Source organism: Anolis sagrei, chromosome 6 (genome assembly GCF_037176765.1).
Source record: "Anolis sagrei isolate rAnoSag1 chromosome 6, rAnoSag1.mat, whole genome shotgun sequence".
In the NCBI taxonomy this organism is placed as follows: Eukaryota; Metazoa; Chordata; class Lepidosauria; order Squamata; family Dactyloidae; genus Anolis; species Anolis sagrei.
Window position 1 is genome coordinate 60,153,272 of NC_090026.1, and position 23,297 is coordinate 60,176,568.

The following is a 23,297-nucleotide window of genomic DNA, read 5'->3' on the forward strand; positions in this document are numbered from 1 at the left end:
TTCTGTTTGATGTTCAAATCTGGACTGGCCTCAGTTGTTGGGAATCTTGAGCTTCTAAGAAAGGCACCCGCGGTTCACCCAGATAAAGAGAGAAGCACATCTTAGTTTTAACTTTATAGTGTCTGGATGTGATGGCACAATTGTATCTATTTTAAAATTGATGTAGGCTGCCTTGCTCTTGCTTAACGTGAAAAGGCAACCAACCAACCAATTAAATGAATAAATGCCAGTACTAGAATGCAAAGACTAAGACAGTTCAAATAGCCACTCTACACATTACATAGAAGAAAATAGTAGAATTCTGGTGACACCAGGAGTATCTTCTCCACTAACACAATAATAGCATTATATTCCACATTAACTGCCATGGTTCCATTAAATGGAATATAGCATTTGCAGTTCAGCAATGGGGAATTTAAAATTCTAGACCAGAGAGCTCTAGTATCTCACCAAACTACATACTCCAGGATACCATAGGACACAGCCATATCAGTTAGTTTATAATTGTAGCGTGTGGAAATGCCCTTGTTCAAACTACAAAAGACAACATCCCAGTCTTGCATGCTGGTAGCTCTCTCACACAGAGTTAGAATTTCAGAGGAAGAATTACAAATAGATTTTGCTTTAACTACTGAATTGGTATTTAAATTTGAGGGAATGGAAGAAAGTTTATATGGCAAAATTAGGGGCAAGGGGCAATAATATGTATCTTACCCATGGTTTCAAATGACACAATTTGTAGTCATGATAACATTATTTGTGAAATCTCTTTCATGAAAGCAACACAGAGAAAATGTTGGTGATTAATTAATTCTGAAGAAGGTTCTTCTGACTAACTTGTTGTGTTATCTCTCATCTGTCCCTATAAATATAATATCATTAAAGTTACACTCCACTGGACAGGAAAGGACAAAAATTGACCAGTTTTGAATCTTAAACCTGGTAAAAGAAGTAATTTAAAAAGTATGTGTTTCACACGGCCACACTTAACATTTTGAAATTAAGATATGTAAATCCCAGTACGTTATCCAGGAAAGTGTTGTTGGAGTTTCCTATACCAGAGGGAGTTGATGAGTGTAAAACACAGAAACATGGTATATCTGGAGAAAAATTAACACTCTTAGAATCATAGAATCAGAGTTGGAAGAGACCTCATGGGCCATCCAGTCCAATCCCCTGCCAAGAAGCAGGAATAAGTTGCAGCACTTTTTTTAAAATCTACTAATACTGTGATATCAACACTACAGCACTGTGTGGGAAGCTAGACAACAGAGACATTTTCAAAACCTCAAGCCTCTCCCTCTCTCCACCCCTATGGAATACACAGATAGGAACAGGGTGTTAAATTAAGTATCCTGGCTAAACTCCATCTCTGCCCTCATTGAATTCAGCCTTCCCATTTTCCCACTGGAAAAAAACAGACTATGCTTCCTTCACTTCCTTTCTTAATCTCCTGTTTAGCAACCCCAAACTGTAAACAGATCATATAGTTCATATCTGTTTTTGTTGCTATGGAGTTTCTTCTACAGTTTGGGGCAGTGTTTGGCAGGAAACACAATCATAGTTCAAGAGTTCTTTAAAAAATCAATGTGCTTGTGAGCTTCACCTTAGTCCACCCAGAGTTATGCTAAAGGAAGTCCAAACAGAGCCAAAATCAAAGAGGCCTTGGCTGGCAGCATTCATAGCAATCCACAGCCAGAGGACACAAAAGCGGGATATGGAAAATACAAGAGAAGACCACACAGTGTTAGGACCACTAACCTTTTTGACAACCAGCACCCAGCTCTAAGAAAGCAGAGGAGGAGTCAGTTGCAGGGAAATTAACCAAGGCAATTCATTAAACCAAAAGGTCTTCTGTGGACAGCTCTCAGTCACTTGAAGTGTAAAGAATTCTAAAGGTCAGAACTAGCATCTTATATAGACCACAGTCATCAGTTGGAAACCAATGCAAATGCCACAGCACTGGTGTTATATGGCATTTCATGGGTGTTCTTGTGAGTAGCCTTGCTAAAGAAGCCTAGCTTGGATCTCATGACCCTTGCCAATTATTGTCCTTCCATTCTTAGGTGCTCATTTGATTGTTATGTCATGAAGTCAGTGAACCTTTCGTTGTATTTTCCAGTTAATACCTCTAATAACAGCAGCATATTCTTAAATGATTCATGTATATAATGCTGCTCATAAGTGACCTTTGCCAACTGGGGAAAATGTTCATCTGAAATATCCTTTTGAAGAAGTGTTTTGAAAAAAAGATAGTTTCTTAAGAAATCGTTGCATTTTTTGCATATATAACTTAGTTTTAACTTGCAAAGAAAGATTTGAATATTATGATTTGACATAGTATAAAAGTGCAGCGTTCCTACAGAAATCTTCTTTCAATAATTCACATTGCTGATTCTGTTCTTTATAAAAAAATTAGCTATCTCTCCTCGTAGAGATAAAATTTTGGCTAACATCTTTCCCAGTGATAGCCAACGCACTTTAGAATGATATGAAAACCAAATCGAATACCACTTTGACCAACTTTAGCATCTTACAAAACTGACAATACTGTATTACATTTTCACAAAAATACCATATTTACATGAATCTAAAGCCACAAGAATTGATGTGCATATTAGAGTTGATGGTGCATTAAAATCATACACTTAAACCTGCCTACACAGTTGTGCATGAGATCCTAGCTGGGGACAGAGAAGGGAGAGACAGCAGTAGCTGCAAAAAGGCTGGTGGGAAGGCTAGATGTAGTGGTGCGGATTCCCACCAGCCTGTTCGTGGCCATAACTGCCTCGCATTACATGTAACAGCAAATTCTTTTCTTTTTTTTGCTACGGACACCTTCAAAACCGAGGTGTGCATTATATTCCATGGTGCATTACACTTGAGTAAATACAGTAGTCAACAATATGTATAACCTGCTGTAAAGTGTCACTTGAAATAGTAGCTTTAGGAAAGAAATGAGAGCATCTGGATATGCCATTTTAAAAAAAGTATTTGCAAATCTTCATGTTTTCCTGCCATGAAAGGTGCACTGTCTGTACACTCACTAAATCCAGCCCAACTTCATGACAATTATCTTGAAGGTTTTTGAAGGTATCTATCCCCCGGGTTCTGTTTGCAAGGGAGCCCAAAGCAAGTATCTCTTAACAGCAAAGAAAACCTTCTGTTATGACCTGAACAAAATATAAGGCCTGTGCAGTCTCGGTAGTATCAATTGTTTCACATAATGTGATTGAATAATATTATATACACACACACACACATACATACAGGCAGCCAGTTCCCAGGTTCTGTACATTTGCTCTTGTTGAATTTGTATGTAAGTTGAAGCAGGTACTTTTAAAAGTGTAATCCTAGCCACACACACACACACACACACACACACACACACACACACACACAGGGAAGAGTTATATCTTATAGGGAAGCGTTAATATCTTATAAATTTTGCTGCCTGTGCCTGTTCAGAAGAATTCACCTGATAGAATCATAAAATCATAGAATCATAGAGTTGGAAGAGACCTCGTGGGTCATTCAGTCCAACCCCCTGCCAAGAAACAGGAAAATTGTATTCAAAGCACACCCAGCAGATGGCCATCTAGCCTTTGTTTAAAAGCTTCCAAAGAAGGAGCCTCCACCACACTCCGGGGCAGAGAGTTCCATTGCTAAATGGCCCTCACAGTCAGGAAGTTCTTCTTCATGTTCACATGGAATCTCCTTTCTTGTAGTTTGAAACCATTGTTCTGCGTCCTAGTCTCCAGAGCAGCAGAAAACAAGCTTGCTCCCTCCTCCTTATGACTTCCTCTCACGTATTTATACATGGCTATCATGTCTCCTCTCAGCCTTTTCTTCTTCAGACAAAACATGCCCAGCTCTTTAAGCAGCTCCTCATAGGGCTTGTTCTCCAGACCCTTGATCATTTTAGTCACCCTCCTCTGGACACATTCCAGCTTGTCAATATCTCTCTTCAATTGTGGTGCCCAGAATTGGACACACATTCCAGATATGGTCTACCCAAGGCAGAATAGAGAGGTAGCATGGCTTCCCTGGATCTAGAAACTATACTCCTATTGATACAGGCCAAAATCCCATTGGCTTTTTTAGCTGCCGCATCACATTGTTGGCTCATGTTTAACTTGTTGTCCACGAGGACCCCAAGACCTTTTTCACACATACTGCTCTCAAGACATGCATCCCACATTCTGTATCTTTGCATTTCATTTTTTTCTGCCTTAGTGGAGTATCTTGCATTTGTCTCCATTGAACTTCATTTTGTTAATTTTGGCCCATCTCTCTAATCTGTTAAAATCGTTTTGACTTCTGCTCCTGTCTTCTGGGGTATTGACTACCCCTTCCAAGTTGGTGTCATCTTCAAACTTGATGATCATGCCTTCTAACCCTTCATCTAAGTCATTAATAAAGATGTTGAACTGGACCGGGCCCAGGACGGAACCCTGCCTGTGCCTGTTCTCCACTTGTCACTTCTTTCCAGGATGAAGAGGAAGCATTGGTGAGCATCCTCTGGTTTTTTTCATTTAACCAATTAAAGATCCACTGAACCATAGTTTTGCCTAGCCCACATTGGACTACTTTGTTTGCCAGAAGGTCATGGGGGACCTTGTCAAAGGCCTTACTGAAATCCAGATATACTACATCCACTGCTTCAGGGTCTTTCGGCAACACAAACTTCTCCTTATCTATATATAGCATTCAAATGCCTCACCAATTAGTATCTGAGCCAAAGCGTGTAAAGACTGTTTACTTGATGGCAGTCCATCTTGTAACAAGATGCAATTAATCAGTTACACTGTACTCTTTTGGCTCAGGTCCCACACTTTTTGTAACCATGTCCCAAACAGCTACAACTGTTGCTTAACAAGAAAAATGTTTTCATTCTTGTGTTGTAACTTTACTCCTAGGATTTCTTCTTGCCTAGCATGGCTGCTGCAATCTAGTATCATGATTAATAGTCTCTCTGCATATGAAAGCGATACCTTGCCACTCTGCAATCACAACATAAAACACTATTATTTGCAGAGCAATAATTGTCTGAAGCCATTTTGTAACATCATTTTGAATGAATGAATATTAACTGAAGCATCTGACACCACTTTAATTGCCATGGTTCCATATTATAAAATTCTGGGGTTGCAGTTTCATGAGGTACTTAGAATTATTTTCCAGTAGAATATTCCACAAATCCCAGAATTCCACAGGATGGCACCATCCCAATAAAGCAGTTATTAAAAACTGTTATAGTCATGAAGTGTGATAATCTTCCTTTGCTTAGCCTTGCTTTGCATTTAAAAACCATTTGAGAAGATGCTGTCACTTAAAGATCTGATTCCCCATGACAACTATTGTGTAAAGAAGGTGCGAAACTCACAGTCATTGTATTTAAAGACATAGCCATATTAGTCTGAATCAGTATGAAAGGGAACCTTGTAGCACCTTTGGGACTAAATGGAAAAAGAAGTTGGTAGCATTAGCTTTATTAAACTGAAGTCTACTTCATCAGATGCATGGAATGGAGTGTATAGAAAAAGACTTTTACCACTTTTCACCTCATCACCATAACTGGACATTTTGTATTTCTATTCCTATTCACACATACTACCTGCACAGTCTTAACTATAAAAGTCTGCTCCTAAGCACTTCATGTATCTGATTAAATAGATTTAAGTCTATGAAAGCTTATGTGAACAACTTTTCTCAGTCTCAAAAGTGCTACAAAATCCCTCTGTACAGCAATCGCTGAGACAGATAATCCACCACCACCAAAACAACAACAACAACAACAACTTTATTTTTATACCCCACCACCATCTCTCAAAAGGGACTCGGGGTGGCTTACAAGTGGGACCAAGCCCAAAAAGTACAACAAAATTTGCCGACAAAAAATGCAGTTTAAAACATAGTAACATATGGCAGTCAATTATAAGATGATTAAAACAGCAAGACATAAAAACAGAGTTTAAACTATATTAAACCAACTTGGCAACCAGTAACCAGCAATTTATTTATTTATTTATTCACAACATTTATATGCCGCCCTTCACACCCTGAAAGGGACACAGAGCGGCTTACAAGTAAAAAGTAAATACAATATATTATTACCATAGCACAATATTAATTTTATATATTACATTGTACTATAACATTATACTGTAATATTATTAGTAATATTACATTTAATATAAAATATATAATTATAATATATTAGTATTAGCATTATATTGTATTACATTATTATCAATATTATATGTATATACATTATATTATATTATATTATATTATATTATATTATATTATATTATATTATATTATATTATAAACACAGTGCAGGAGACAAAATGGAACTGCCTTCCTGGCCCCTCTCTTCACTCTGATCTCAGAGCAGCGGTTGGTGCTGGAGGGGGGGGGGCTCCCAACTGATGACACTGGAGGCAAGATGGAACTGCCTTCCTGGCCCCTGATCTCAGAGCAGCGGTTGGTGCTGGGTGGACATTAACTAGAGCTCAAACTCTCCCTAAAAAGGAAGATGACTATCATGAGAAACCATGTTGCAGTTTACTGCCATCAAGTTGAATGTGACTTATGGCAATAACATGAATGAGAGACCTCCAAGTCGCCATATCATCACCCTCCTGCTTAGGTCTCGTAGACTCAGGGCTGTGGCTTCCTCGATTGATTCTATCCACCTGGAATGTAGTCCTCTTCTTCTACTGCTGCCTTCTAACTTATCAAGCATTATTGTCTTTTCTAGTGAGTCACGTCTTCTCATGATATGGCCAAATTATAAATTATAACAATCTCCAAGAGAGCTTGGGAGCAAACCAAGTGGCATTATACAGCAGTAGAGTTTGAGCTGTGAAAACCGATCACAGATTTGAACAGCTGTTTGCACTGAGGCATACAGCTCATTCAGACCTGATTTATATGCTCGTGAAATTGTGTTGGATAACATGAACAGCTGTCTAACAGACAATCCATGACTAAGGTCAGTAGCATATCGAAATATCTGAGACATAAGCAAAAAAGAAAAAAAAGAGAAAAAAAAGGAATATAGATCATGTAAAAAACAAAACAGCCCATACAGTATATGACAGAAAAGCCAATTCTCGAGTGATATGTTGTGTTCTTTCAATTATCGACTTTTACTGTTCAAGGCTAGCACATTGTAGTAACTCTTCCTGGTGCATAGAGTGGTAATTATATGTTGACAGTATGCAGTCTCAGGATTTCTAATATTAGTGGTAAGGGTTTACAATTTGAACTTGCAGTAGCTTTATATTTTAGTTGATTTATTAGAAATCAGTTATATCAATATGGTTCTGGAGATAAGTACCTGCGATATAAAAATATTTTTGTATAACAATAAAATGTAGTCTGCCAATTTTTTATCATCAGATACTAAAATGTATCAAAGGAAAATATTTCTAATGGACATAAAATATATAAAAAGAAACCACCTAAAATAATCAAAACCAGTACTCAAGAATGACTCACAGTGGTAAATCCACTGCTGGTAGCCTACTGCCACCAGCGGAATATGTCTATAAGGATAAACATCACTGTCTATAAGGATAAACATCATGCAATGACCAAATAATTGGTCCCAGCTGATTAATCAGCCTCCATAGTTCTCCAGCAGCAGGCTCCCAAATCAGTTAGAAGTACTGCATTTAGGTTGTTGTGTGTTTTCTAGGTTGTATGGCCATGTTTCAGAAGCATTCTCGCCTGCATCTATGACAGGCATCCTCAGAGGTTGTGAAGTTTGTTGGAAATTAGGAAAATGGGGTAATATATCTGGGGAGTGTCCAGAGTGGGAGAAAGAACTATTGCCTGTTTGAGGTAGGTGTGAATATAGCAATTGGTCACCTTGATTAGCATTTAATGGCCTAGCAGTTTTCAAGGTCTGGTTTCTTTCTTCATCGGGGAATCCTTTGTTGGGAGGTGATTAGCTGTCCCTGATAGTTTCTTGTCTGGAACACCCCTGTTTTTTTAATGTTGCTTTTATTGTCAGAGCTTTTTTAACACTGGTAGCCAGATTTTGTTCATTTTCATGGTTTCTTTCTGTTGAAATTGTCCACATGCTTGTGGATTTCAATGAATTCTCTGTGTAGTCTGACATAATAGTTGTTAGAGTGGTCCAGCAGTTCTGTGTTCTCAAGTTGGTTCATCAGGTGCTCTGCTACGGCTGACTTCTCAGGTTTAAGTAGTTCGCAGTGCCTTTCATGTTACTTGTTTCATGTCTGGGCAATGCTGCGTTTGGTGGTCCCTATGTAGACTTGTCCACAGCTGAATGGTATATGGTAGACTCCTGCAGAGGTGAGAGGATCCCTCTTGTTCTTTATTGAATGTAGCATTTGTTGGATTTTCTTAGTGGGTCTGTAGATATTGTTGAAGGCTTTCAAGGCTGAAATCACTGGGTTGTTAAGGGTTTTTTGGGCTATATGGCCATGTTCTAGAAGCATTCTCTCCTGATGTTTCGCCTGCATCTATGGCAGGTATCCACAGAGATTGTGAGGTCTGTTTTTTGTGGAATGCATCCTGCCAATTTCTTATTCATTTATATATACTCTGACTATTGTTGGCTCTGGGGTGTTGTGGCTGGTACGTCTTGTCCTATCAAGTGACCCCTCTGTTTCTTAAGAGTCTGGAAGAGGTCACAACAACCACACAAAGTATTTCAACATTTCACAAAAAAGTGGAATATTTCTGACTTAAGTAGCCACACTTTGGGGGGGGGGGGGGTATTTTGTGCCAAAGTGCATATTTCAGCAAAATTTACGATGTTGTTTCTAATTGTTTTGTCAAAAAATCCTTCGCAATAATGTTAACCATTTGATTGCACGTTTGTTTATTAACAACACTTACAATGTGCTCAGTACTTACATGTATTTAAAATTTGAACAACTACATAAACAAATATATAAATGGTGGGAAAGGGGTTCTGTCTTTCTAGCCAAAATTCTATCTACACAACGATTAGAGCCAATTACCACATCTGTGTTTCTTTATTTACTCCAGCTACTGAGTGATTCAAGCCTGGCTGACCAGAGGTAAGTGATTTACCAAAAGACATGAGCAACCTGTACAGTAAGGGAAAAAAAACTTGAAGAGCTGCTTGGAAATTTTAACTTGCATTGTTTACAACACGTGTGGAGACCCATGTTTTTCCCCTGAAAAAACAGCCAGTTTCCATTAAAAGGTAGTTAATCTTTTGATGGATTCTTTCCCTCAATTATCTAATTGGAGAGGCCTATGTATATTTATAGTGTCTCTTACTGCTGATAACAATCTGGTACAAAAGCCATATTTAAAATGTAACACTTAGTAACATCACAACACACACACATACACACAAACAACTGTTTCTATAGAGACATCTATCTAAATAATCGCTTGCAGAAGATCCAAGGCATGAAGTCATTCAGTCCTGCCTGTGGCCATAGCAACATGCCAGTACAAGTAGCAATATTTGGGTTCTTTAATCAAGTACTAAGAATTAGCAACTTCTTGACCACCACAGCTACAGTTTTGAAAAAAAAAAAAGTATGAAAAGGTACAGGGCCTCTTCTCATTATTACAGCCAGTCAAGCAAATTGGCTCAAGGCACTTCTGCAGTATTGAATTTCTCCCAAGTAATTATTGATCCCAATCTGCATGGTCAAAGGGGCCTTATCACACTACGCTGCTATAGTGCTCTTATCCCACTATGGACTTCATGACATGAAGTATTTTCCCTGTCATAGGACACTTCATCTCTATTTTTAGGATGAAGAGGAATGGCAATCAAATGCATTTGTGCCTCTGGAGGTGCAATGGGTTAAACCTTTGTGCCAGCAGGACTGCTGACCAATAGGTCAGCGGTTCAAGTCCAGGCTGAGCTCCCTCGGTCAGCTCCAACTCCCCATGCAGGGACATGAAAGAAGCCTCCCAAAGGGTGGTAAAACATCAAACATCTGGGCTTTCCCTGGGCAATGTCCTTGCAGATGGCCAATTCTCTCATACCAGAAGCGACTTTCAGTTTCTCTACAACAACTACAAATAACTGTACAATTATCACTTTTGTTAATTTTTTTTGTCTTTCTCTTTTCTATTTCCCCCTTTTCTTTATGTGCGTTTTTGTTTTCTTTTTTAAACATGTATACAACAAAATAATAAAAATAGGATGAAGAGGCAAGTAGCCCATCACATGCTCTTTGCCTACTTCTGTCCATTCCTTCATTCTTGAAATGGAGGTGAAGCGTGCTTAATAGTAATTTAGTCTCAAAATTGTGTTCTTCCTAGCTTTTTAACGTAACACTGGTCTAATGGAGGGAAGGAAAACCCAGCAGGAGGGTGTCATGGCAAATTGGTTTATAATTACATTGGTCTAATAAAGGAAAGCACAGCCTTGCAAGAGAGATGGTTGCAAAGAGGTTTAAAATTACACTGGTCTAATGAAGGGGCAGCTAATATGGGGCCAAGTCCAAGCAATTACAGTAAGGCAAGATAAAATACATACAAGACAGATGATAACATCAAGTAAAAATGCTATACAATAACATGGTAATACAGTAAAATAGTGACAGTAACATAATAAAACAGAGTGTAAAATAGTACAAGGATTAAACGAGGGTGAGCTGGGCCAAATGCAAAGGGCAAAAATTGTAAAACCTGTGGGTGAGATAGATAAAGTGCTATGTCTAGTGGGAGACTGGGGTGGGATAAACAATGAGGTTAATCTCCACTCAGGGATGAGATAAAGTGCATCAGAAAAACAATTGACACTGGGATGGGACCTGGCATGGGAATTAGTTATTCGTTCATCAAAAGCACGCCAGAAAAACCAAAATTGCAATAGTCCAGTCTAGAGGTAACTAAGGCATGGACCACCATGGCCAGATCAGACTTACAGTTGCAGGCGGCACACAAGTTTTAGTTGTATCAAGGCCCTCCCGGCCACTGCCAACACCTGTGCATCAAGCATCAACGCTGAATCCAAGAGGACCCCCAGACTGCGGAACTGTGTCTTCAGAGGGAGTGCGACCCCATAAAGCACAGGTTGCCACCCTATACCCTGATCCGATGTGTGACTGACCTGGAGGACCTCTGTCTTGTTGGGATTAAGCTTCAACTTGTCCACCCTCATCCAGGCCATCACAGTAGTCAGACACTGGTCCAGTATCTGAAGGGCTTCCGTGGATTTCAGAGGAAATGAGTCGTACAGTTGGGTGTCATCTGCATAGAGATGGCACCAAATTCCAAAACTTCGGATGACCTCTCCCAGCGGTTTCATGTAGATGTTGAAAAGCATGGGGGGCAGAATGGAACCTTGCGGGACCCCACAGGGCAATGGCCAGGGGTCTGAGCAGGTGTCCCCTAGCTTCACCAACTGGGAACGGCCCTCCAAGAAGGACCAGAGCCACAGCAGAGCCGTGCCCCTAAGGCCCATCCCAGAGAGCTGACCCAGAAGGATACCATGATTGATGGTATCGAAAGCTGCTGAGATGTCCAAGAGAACCAGCAGGGTCACACTCCCCCTGGCCAGTTCCCTGTGGAGGTCATCCACCAAGGCAACTAAAGCCATCTCAGTACCGTGCCCAGGTCTGAAACCAGACTGTGACTGGTCTAGAAAATCAGTGTCATCTAGGAATCCCTGGAGCTGAGAGACGACCACCCGCTCTAGCATCTTGCTCAAAAAAGGGAGGTTAGAGATTGGTCTGTAGTTGTTTAATACAGTAGAGTCAAGCTAACTCCTCGGAAAACCAAGGAGCCGGTGTAACTCTATGTAGTAAGAGGGGACTTTCAAGGGTCATCATGTATATCATCCTGGGCATCTCACTATTATAGCGATCAACCAAGTTGTCGACAGGATCGTCAGCTTCCATGGCAGGCAGATCCCCAAGAGACCTCAGGAATCCATCTGGATACATAGGCCTCCTTGGGTGGACCATCTTAATCGGTCCCCCACCCTTGTGGAGGTTTGAGGTCACAATGAGTCTTAAACTGATAAGATGGTGGTCGGAACATGACAATGGAAGGATATTTTGCTCTTTCATTCTGACCCCCCACCGTCTGCAACAAAAACTGGGTCAACTTCCTGGTGGGTGGGTCCAGATATTACTTGGGTATAGCTCCATGGTCGTCATGACAACCATTAAGTCTTGAGCTGCACCTCATGTGGCAGTCACTGGGAGACCAGTCACTGGGAGACCAACACCAGGCTAGATACCATTTCTGCTATCTCAGGCAGGGAGACTGCTGTGTGGTGGTACACCAGCAGAATCCCCAAGCTGTCACGGGTTCCCACCTTCAGGGGGACACACTCAAAACCAGAAGATTACGGTATGGTGCATTTTTTTTTGTTGAATTCCAGAGTCAGATAAGCAAATGGTGAAAACAGAATAACAGCTTTCCTCGGGTGAATGTGCTTGCTCCATCAATGTTTAGCATTTTCATAAATGACCAGCCACTGCCAGAAGTGACAGAGAGTTACATCAATGCTGACGATAGTGCCATCACTGCTTAAGGTGGGAGCTTTGAAATGATTGAATAGAAGCCATCCGAAGCTTTAGGTCAGGGGTAGGGAACCTTCGGCCCTCCAGGTGTGGTGGACTTCAACTCCCACAATTTCTTGAGGCTCATGTAAGCCTTTGGGGCGAATGCCGAGCCTCAAGGAATTGTGGAAGTTGAAGTCCACCACACCTGGAGGGCCGAAGGTTCCCTACCCCTGCTTTAGGTCCTCTTATTGCCTATTACAGGGAAAACCAGCTGATTCCTAATCCATCTAAAATGTAGACATGTGCTTTTTATCTTAGGAACAGACGAGCATCTTGAGCTGAGCTCCGAGGATGACCTGGGAAGGAATCCCACTGGAGCATTGCAGCACACCAAAATATCTGGGAGACACTCTGGACCATGCTCTGAATATCAAGCAAAAAGTCGGTGCTAGAAATAATATCGTACAAAAGGTGATTGGCACAACCTGGGGATCACACCCAAATATAGTGAAGACATCTGACCTTGCACTTTGCTAATCTGCTGCTGAATACACATGCCCAGTGCGGAACACATTGCACCACATTAAAATAGGGGATGTGGCTTTTAATGAGACATGCTGCATTATCACAGGATGTCTATGGCCCACACTGCTGGAGAAATTATACTGTTTAGCAGCTAATAATGAAAGGACCAAGGCAGTGACATCCCCGACCCATCTTCTGTTCGGATATCAGCCAGCATGCTGATATCAAGAAACAGCTTCCCAAGATCTACAGAGATACTCGCAGGAAGACCTCAGCAAGTGAGAATCCAAAAGTGAAGGTTAAAACCCAGCCCCTTAATCAGTGGCTGAGATCAGATGAGAAACTCCCTCCTAGACACACAGGAGATTTGGTGACCTGGAAGGTGCTGAACAGGCTGCACTCTGACACCATGAGATGCAGAGCGAATCTTAAAAAATGGGGCTACAAAGAGGAGTCCACAACATGTGAGTGTGGAGAAGAACAAACCACACACCACCCACTACAATGCAACCCTACCACATACATAATGGAGAACCTTCTCACGGCGACACCAGAGGCACTCCAAGTGACCAGCTTCAGATCAAAGGACATTTGGCATAAAGCCAAGTTTTTAAAACTTTGTGTGTTTAAAGTACTTTCAACTCACTTCTGACATGATAAAAAAGCACAAAACTAAAAACTTAAATTTAAAGTTTAGAGCAGGGTGAGTAGTTATGAAAAGTCAAATTTTGCTCCTAGTCACCTGCAGCACTACTTGAGTTTTTTGGCTAGAAATTGGCTGAAAATGCAAATTGAAACTGATAAAGAGTGCTGACGGGAATCACACTCCCCCTGAAGACACGGGTTTGCAGTTTGGGGGTTATCCTGGATTCAGCACTGAACCTGGAGGCACAGGTGTTGGAGGTAGCCAGGAGGGCCTTTGCACAATTAAACTTGTGGGCCAACTGCCCTCGTTCCTTGGGAAGACAGATCTGGCCATGGTGGTACACGCCTTAGTAATATCCCATCTGGATTACTGTAATGCACTCTATGTGGAGCTGCCTCTGAAAAGTGCTCGGAAACTTCAGTTGCTCCAAAGAGCTGCAGCCAGGTTGCTAACTGAGGCTGGCTGCAGGGAGCTAACACCCCACTGCCCCCCCCCCCCACCAATTGAAGCAGCTCCACTGGCTGCCAGTCTGTTTCTGAGCACAATTAAAAGTGCTAGTTATGACCTTTAAAGTCGGTTCAGGTTCAGGCTATTTAGATGACCGCATCCCCTTGTACAAACCTGCCCAAGCCCTGAGATCTTCAGGAGAGGCCCTTCTCTCATTCCTATCTCCATCTCAAGCTCGGATAGTGGGAACTAGAGAGCGGGCGTTTTCTCTCGGTGGCTGCCCGGCAACTCTTGAGCTTCCTGCCCAGGAAAGCCAGAATAGCCCCCTTCCTGATGTCCTTCTGGCGACAGTCTACAGCTGTTGTTTTATATGCTTTTATGGTTTTAACCTAAATTGTCTTTAATATTAATGATATTTAATACTGTTTTAATATTTGTATATTTTAAGTTGTATTGTAATGTTTTTAATTGTGAGCCACTTTGAGTTTCCGTATGGAGAGAAGAAGCGGGACATAAATAAACATAAATAAATATTTCCAATTTTTACTTGAAATGATTTTGTGGGGATACATTTTGGCAGGAATATTAGAAGGAAATGCTGTTTGGGGGCATACGAGGCTATGCATTTTTATTTAATAAAGAATAGGACCAGGGTCATTCATTCAATTGTTGAATGGTTAGCTGACACAAATCCAATTGATTCAACAGGTCTCCTCTAGTCAAGACTAAAAGGATTCGGGTAATTATGTGCAGTTTAATGTTCCTCCAGATTTTTATAGTTTTTAATATATATATATATATATATCTGCTAATAGGACAATTTGTACCTTAAGGATCAGCCAGTTGTGATGAAATTATCACTGCCAAGTTCACTGCCTCTTGTATTACCCCTTACTGCCTGCTTCTCCCTTTACCAAGAAAAAAGACGAAACAAGTGTTGGATATTAATAATATTATTAATAAAAAGAATAAGATATACTGCCTTTTCTTGTAAGAAATGGAGGGTATATTAATGGGTAACTAATGGTGTAATATTAAAACAAGTAACCTCAATCTGTTGATCTCTACAGTCTCTTATTTTAATACTTCCTAGAGACTACATAATCCAGGCAGCTGACATCTGCCAAAAACAAATCAGAGGGGAGATGGCAACATAATCCATGTATTTACTACACAGTGATAAGTAGGAAGAAGAGAGAGAGAGAGAGAGAGAGAGGAGAGTTCTTTTACTGAACTACATAACTTCACATGGCAGGAAGAGAAAAAAGCATTTGAATGCTTCTGGTTATGACAATTCCATGTTCAGATAATACTGGCATGTCGGGGAGGAATCACATTTAACTGCTTTGCATTTGCACAATAATCTGCAGATCTCCTATTGACAAAAATATATAGGAACCCCCCCCCCCCCCCCAATTCTCACCCCCAAATACAACATGTTGGTCATGTTGCCTGTGTGTGCCAAGTTTGGTCCAGATCACTTGTCAATGGGGGTCAAAGTGCTCTCTTGAAGCTGGAGCTGTCTTGGAAATTTGTAGCCCACAAACATACATGCACTTTACTGGTGGTTCTTTAGCAAAAAGAGTGGCATAGACATATTACTAGTCAATAAATTCATTATAAACATTTTGAAATCTGAAGTTTCTAAGTGCTTTCCAAAAGCGGATCAATGCAGAACCCATTAGAGTTGCCTAACCAAATTTGTTGTTGTTCATGTAACAGAAAAGATGCATTCATTATTTCCACAAATTGATTTTGACATGACATTTGGGTTCATTCTGGCAGTGTTTGTAAAAGCATTAAAACTGCAACAAAAGGAATACGATACTTCTTTTAATCTAATGGACTACTCCAAAAGAGTAGTGGGTAATGTGTTACTTTAAAAATACAGATGATCACATAATATTGCAAAAATGAACCTCTCTGTTGTGACCTTGACAGCGAACCTAATTGTATCATTCTCCCACAGTAAACAATATCTGCTCTAGTGCTGTGCTATTTATGTGCAGGAATTTTAAAAAATATTTTATTGGCTGTTATTTTTGTACTATAAACTTCTTGGAGATTTCATTACCTCAACTGGCATAACCTAAATAAATAAGTGCACTTAAGGCAGTGGACATGCTTACTTTAACCTCACAACAACCATGAGATGTAATTCAGACTGTGTGCATGATCATCAACAAGAGAGGAAGGAAGTGAAAGCTTATTTCAAGGTGAACAATTGAATCTATTTTTCCCAAATCCCAGTTCCGAACCAGAAAATAACACCCTCTTACTTACTGCCAGGTAAGTGTGCATAGAGGATTACAACCTTTCAATGCTTTCATTTGATTAGGAGCATGTGTATATAGTTCGTAATATAAAGTTCAGCTGGCAAACATTTTTTAAATTTCTATTCTTTCCTTGACTCTTATATGTTTCAATTGAATTTCTGCTCTACTAATGTAGTTTCCCAAGCCATTCAGAATTCTGTATAAGTATACAGGAATTCTCTTTTTATCATATTCTCTCTTATTGTCTCTCACACAAACAGCTAAAATAGAAGACACACGGAGCCTGCAAATATAGGGGGAGCAATTAGGAAGCAAAACCCCTTAGATCAGTCAAGGTCCTCAACAAAGGCTGCATACAGACTTGTCTAGGCCGGGACCTATCCCTTCCCCCTTCCACATGTCTTGTGCCAACTGCTCCAAATGCAAGCTAGTGCATCACTTGGTAATGCATGTGGTAACCCATGTGGGGCTGACCCATCTTTCTGTTAGCTATATGTCTCCCTTCATCCTCCCCCACCTCCTCCTTCTCTTTTCTAAGCTCTACTACCCAATTGCCTGCTTTTTCTAGTCTGAACCTTGTAAGGAAACTCAGACATTTAAAAACACTCTTAGACAGCTCCCCCCCCCCCCCCACACACACACACACAAAATAAGATAATGTTGGAAAAGAAAAGGTGCATGGCAATCCTAATATGCACAAATGCACTAGTTTAGCAATAGAAGTGGTGAAGAACAGCAGTTTAACCAGTGTTAGGTTGACATTTGAATTACAGACATGGAAAAGGCAAATAAACTGTCATGTGTAGAAAATGTGTTTCTTCCTATTATGTATTCCTCTTTAACCGGACAGAACTGTACTCCAAAATGTAGCCTAAGACTATGAGGACATGCACAACCTAAGAATTTGAGGGGGGAAATTCAATAAAATATAGAAAAATGTAATAATGTGGCTAGCAATCACATACTCATCATTTGAGTTCTCACAAACAGACTTTCAGCAATGTAAGCATCAATGAGGGGAATGCAAAATAAGGGTGAAAGAAACATTACTTGATTTTGCTGAAGACAATGTCAACATCTGTCAGGGTCACATTCTTGCCGTCGATCACGTGGCAGTCCTTGCACAGCTTGGACCAGTTTTTCCCATGCATCTCTTTTCCTGTAGCCCTTGTGTCTCCATGGATGGCAAATTTCCGAAAAGCCTCTTCAAGAGCACTTAGCTCAGCCCCACTGACTCCTTCATGGGAACTGTTCGAGTCACAGGATAACCTTTTGGCTGATTTTTCTTTTGCAGAGTCTGCAGGAGACTTTGGAGGTGTTCTGTTCATTTGCTTAGAAGACTTAATCGCATTGTCAGCCATTGTGCTGAAAGGAAAAATTGGGAGGAAGCAGTTGAAACTTTGTAGGCCTCCGCTTGCATTTAAAAATAATATTTAGGCTGTATTTATAAATATAATTACAAAAATGCAACATTTCTTTTTGTTACGCAGTACCTAGAATTGAACATCACTCTTTCTCATACAGATGTTCAACATCATGCAATCATTTGGCCTAAATGGATATGGCTTGGCCTACATATTCAGACTGTATGTGACGAACAGAGTACAGGTTGATTCTCCCATAAATGGAAATCCAAAATACTATAAAAACAAAAAAAAAATGCCACCAGTCACCTTGAGTGAGAGGGAGCTAGTCACACATCTAGTGTTCACTGAATTATAGCTCACTGGGTCCTGGTGGAAGAAAGAGCGGAAGGGGAAGTGGGGAGGACTCGGTTTACATAAGGCTCTTGTAAAAAGCAGATGTCATACATGCTTCTGTGCTCACCTTTTGCCTGCATGCAGTGGAGTGGACAGCCTAGAAATGGCTGTGAGGGCAAGCATGAAGCAACCCTCTTGGCCAGCCCAGAAAGAATGAAAAAGACTAGTGGCAAAGGGCCTCTTTTCCCCATCAGAGCTCCTTGAGGGACAACTCAATGGGTGTGACATTTTCCATTATTCACTATATATATATATGCAAATACAAGTGTTTCAAAATCATTTTTTCCAAAATTTGAAAAACACGTGGTCCCAAGCATTTCAGTTAAGGTAGATTCAACCTGTACTTTCCTCCATGATACAAGCTCCTATCAAAGAAAACTGGAATAGCAAAATGACTGTAGCAGCCTCATGCGTACTAAAGGGGAACTGCAAAAGATTGAGAGGGGGTGGTGAGTACCACCCATAGAAGTAAGAATGGCACTTACTGAAGCTGCCAAAGCAGCCATCCAAAACTGCAAGATCAGTTTAAACCCAAAAACAAAATGAAATTGCTCACGTACATATCTACGCAACCTAAGATTACCGACCGTGAACTTCTAGTCAATATATAGTCCTAAACTATAAAATGATTTCTAGTCAATCTTTCCATGTGTAAACTATACTGCGAAATATTTGTTCCAAATATGACAAATAAAGAAGTGGCCTTGGTAAAGCTTCCATATTTGGATGGTCACAGACAATTCTCAATCAACAAGGGTCACACTATTTCTAGGTTAAGTTCTGCTCCTTTCCCAAAAGAAGGAATATTACCACACTTATCCTTATAACCTCTAGCCTTTATTGTGATAAAATGTGTGTACCACTAAAGATGATTTGAAAACTGCAGCTAAATAAAGATCACCAACCAGTTCTGTAGTATGTGCACTGTCTAACTATTGCCTATAAACTTCTGGCCACAATTCAACACCTTAATGCTTGTTTTTAGTTTACCTTTAATGTCACTAAACATTTCTTGAAGTCAATCACCTTCATTAAAGCTGCCTACCGTTAATTTCATAGCCTCCAACTAACAGACTGAACAGACCCTGGTCTGAATGCCGTTGTGGCATGAAGTAAAAAGAAGCTGCAGGGTCTTTTGCCTCCATTGTTTGTAGAGGGTAGAACAACCTCCTTGGTGGCATGTTAGAGGAATGTTCTTGCATCTTTGCCCCCATAATTGTCAACGTAAGGGGCTGCTGATTTAGCTTACAAATTGTTGTGATTCTTATCTTGTAGTTGCTGCTACTGTTATAAGTAGTCTTTTGGCAAGTATCTTTAAATTCTTGTTCTAACATATGTTTCATTGTGTTTTATGAAAATTACTTTCAGGGTGGAAAATCTACATATAAAATGATTGAGATAAATGAAACCAAGTCAAGATACTTTGGCTATAGTAGATAAATATTCCCTGCAATTCCCAAGATAACCTGTAGACTCTAATGCCAAGTATATCTGTAACATAAAAAGGGGGAGGAGAGAGTTTAAATGCAACCATAAGCCAATGTCTGGGGGAGTCAAGCCAAATTGTTAAGGACACTCATCAACTGTAATCCAGAAGATCTTAGGGAGCAAGCTACACCCTACGAAAGGGGTGAGAATTGTGTCCCCATCCAGATATATTGGCCACAGTTCTCTGTATTGCTTACCACTGGCTAAGCTGGCTAGGGATACATCATAAAACATCTGAATGGCTGCATTATTTCTATCCCTCCCATGTGATGTAAAATGGTTTCTATGGCTACTCTCTTCTCTTGTCACTTCAATCCTTTGTCTTAGGCTGAAGGGTGCATATAGTGAATCCTTGCAAGAGTTCTGACAAATGTGAAGATGTTATTCCTGTTTTGTGCCTTCAAACTGACCTTCATCTACAGCAACACTACCCCATGCTCTCCTTGACAAGATTTATTCAGAAGAAGTTTGCCATTGCCTTCCTTATTAGAGGCTGAGAAAGGTCACCAGTGGACTTCTATGGGGATTCAAAGGCTGGTGTCCCAGAGTCCTAATCCAATGCTCAACCCACTAAGACCGCACTGACTGTCTGTGAGGGACTCTTTCCTGTTAGTGTTATATTGTATATTGTTTGTCCTCTGCTTTTTAACATCTTACTTCGCTAATTTCCCCTTTTCTCACAGTTCTAAGGATAAGAGTTATGATACCCATCATGACAAAGAATACTTAATAATTGTAATCTCACAAAACACATATATTAAATCCACGAAGTATTTATTTCATAATAAATATGTTACTTTCTACAAAGCGTCAATGTTAGTTATTTGTAGCATGATGGAGCATTTGTCTACTGATAATGTGCCAGAAAGGTTTTCAACTTGTGGGGCAAGCTGTGGAGCATAAGATTCCAGAGTGGATTTTTTTTTTATAGTAAGCAGACCCATTTGCTTGATAACTTAGATAAGCAACTCCTTATAGTCTAGGACCCAAGAGGCAACCATGGGCCACCCAGACTTGGCAATGAGAGAGGGAGATATGAATAAGCAGTATTCAAGTCTCCTTTTTTAAAAAAAACTTCCAGGGCATATTGAAGGTTGGAGGAAATGTGGCCTGTTTAATTCCCCAAATACTGCTCCTGGGGGCCTCCAGAAGTCAAAGCAAGACAGACAAACCAAAATCCATGCACATTTCTTGCTGATTATGCCCCCAGCTCAAGGGAGAATTGGACTCACAGGGCACACTCTATACATCCTTGCCCTTCTTACATGTAATCTTCACTCAACAATAGTAAACATGTAAGTGACCATCAACCAAGCTTGGGAATGAGGCTGGTCCACTACTCAACAGAAGTCAAAGATGGCAGTGCTACAACCTGAACAAGGAGACAGTGCCCTTGATCCTAATCACATTTGGAACAGAGCTGGAGTCATCAAACACAGTGGGACTTACTTCTGAGTAAATATGCTTAGGATTACCTTGTGAATATCCTGAAATCCTTTTTGTTCTACATACATTCCCAAAACAATTGCCTCTGTACACTAGAGCAGCACTATAATCTTTAGGAAAACCACTGACATACATTTAGCCGCTATAATAATTAGGAATCAGCTATATAAGGGTAAGCAAAGCATCAGCCAACAGCTCATAAAAAGAAAAGAATTAGACACCTAGATTACCCTAGAAATGAAAAGAAAACATTATCTGTGATGACCATGCCGTCTTTCCTCTTCTAAGCATGAAATCCTTCTATGCAACCATTGCCAATAAACCCTGGAGCTATTTCAATGTCTTAATGAAGCCTTCTACTATGAATAAAGGTAGAATGCATTTCTATAGTATCTTGAACCAAGCAGTACGTTTTGTCCACAACTCTGATTTACCTGATGTGTATACATTAATTAACTGCTCTTTTTTTCCAACTAGCTACCGAGAGACTAATCCAACCCATCTCTGTGTATTAATAATGATGTGCTGTGGCTGACCATGTTCATTATTTCTGTTCAATACATTTCCACTGCTAAATTTCCCATCTACTAACTAGGAATCAAGGCTTGGAGCTCCTGAGCTTGAAACTGGATAATTTCCTGGTTCTTAGTTTTGTAAAACTCAAACCACCACTTATTGGAAACTGAAAAAGGAAATTTCCTCCAAAAATGTGGAAGGATTGAGAAATGCTCAGAAATTTCTCAGGCTGTAGGGTTTCTGTACTTCACTGGTTGTGACAAGATAGTTGAGAGGTATATGGTAGTGTTCATGGCTTTGACACTCTCATGCCACTCTAGTGCATCACAACTACCTCAGACTAAACCCCATGACCTGTTACTTTGGGTCTTTCCAGTGCTGCTGTCTGCTCAGTCCAAAAAGTACATGAGATTTTGTTTTATCTCTTGCTGTCAAAATAACCATGCTTCCAGACACTTAGCAGGGAGTAGAACTAGAAAACTTAGGAGGTAAAAGAAATGAAGTTAGTCTGGGGGAGCAGGGAGAAGACCACACATATTTTACATCATGTAGAAAGGAAAACCCTGGAATCCTGCAGCGCACACTTGAACAAACTTCTCAGAACTCTTCAATACCCCTGTGAAGGAGGGATTAAAAAAAGAGCCTGCCAAAGTACAAATGAGGATTTGGCACAGTGCTAGAGTGCTCTACGTTGCTTCTCAGGCTGCTGACCTCAGGGAATCTGAGCTGGAGAGCATTCCCTCTCTGTCTGGATATAGGTGTACCTGTGCAGAGCCTGGCCCTCCTGTCACCTCCATGATCAGGGAACAACAGCTCCACTGACAAGCAATGGTGATGTTATATGTCCTATGCTTGCTAGAGGGTTACCATCTCTGGAACAGAAAGTAAGAAATTTGATCTTTACACCTGCTCCACACACAGTAGCAAACCTAATTTTGCCTCATGACATTTTGTGGGCAGGTTTCCCAATGATTGCATGAGACACACATTCACAAACTAATGCTCAAATTAAAGAAGAAAAGGTAGGGCCCTGAACAAACTCCACAAACTTCACTTTGTTTTCCTTCCCAGGTTTAGTCAAATCAATTTTTTTTTAACCATTTTAAAGAGCTGGAGAACCGTTAATCTAATCATGCAGGAAGCTAGGCTCTATCTGGCATTTCCAAAATGCCAACACTACTGCAAGCATTTTTTTTAAAAAAAGCTTCCACTATTGACATTTAAAGCAAACACCCTAAAACACTATACATCCCCAAAATGTAATGTTTAAATTGTTTGAATGTGAGAATGTCAATGATTCCTATTGAAAATGATGAACAGTGCTAGGGATAACTGGATGGATGGATACATCTGATGAGGCTTCTCATTGGCAAAGAAAGATTTTTTCCCTCTGCCCATTCTCAAATTTCTCGTAGTTTTACTTTACATATTTACAGAGTGGAGTTGAAAAGTTTGTTGATTTCTGACAATGCCCATGATAGTCTCAAATGAACCACGTTTCCAAAGCAAACAAGGTCACTCTGCTGGCTGTTGTATTGAATCACACGTCGGACACTTCCCAAGTGTCTAGGACTGTGTGATGTATTGGCGAATAATGCATGCAGATCCCAGTAGGGTGGCCTTTTGCAACTGACAGATGTTAATTTTGTCAGCGCCAATTGTGTTTAAGTGCAGGCCAATGTCTAGGCATTGCACCCAGTGT

At 40.3% G+C, this 23,297-nt stretch overlaps 1 protein-coding gene across 2 annotated transcripts in view; it reads right to left on the reverse strand.

The window, feature by feature from the left end:
• TPPP (tubulin polymerization promoting protein) overlaps positions 1-23,297 on the reverse strand; it is a 74,629-nt gene that overhangs the window by 30,943 nt on the left and 20,389 nt on the right. For both annotated transcript variants that reach the window (XM_060781472.2, XM_060781471.2), the window contains exon 2: positions 17,436-17,750. In XM_060781472.2, the coding sequence (XP_060637455.2) occupies positions 17,436-17,746 (311 nt within the window). In that variant the 5' untranslated portion in view covers positions 17,747-17,750. The remainder of the gene's footprint in view (positions 1-17,435; positions 17,751-23,297) is intronic.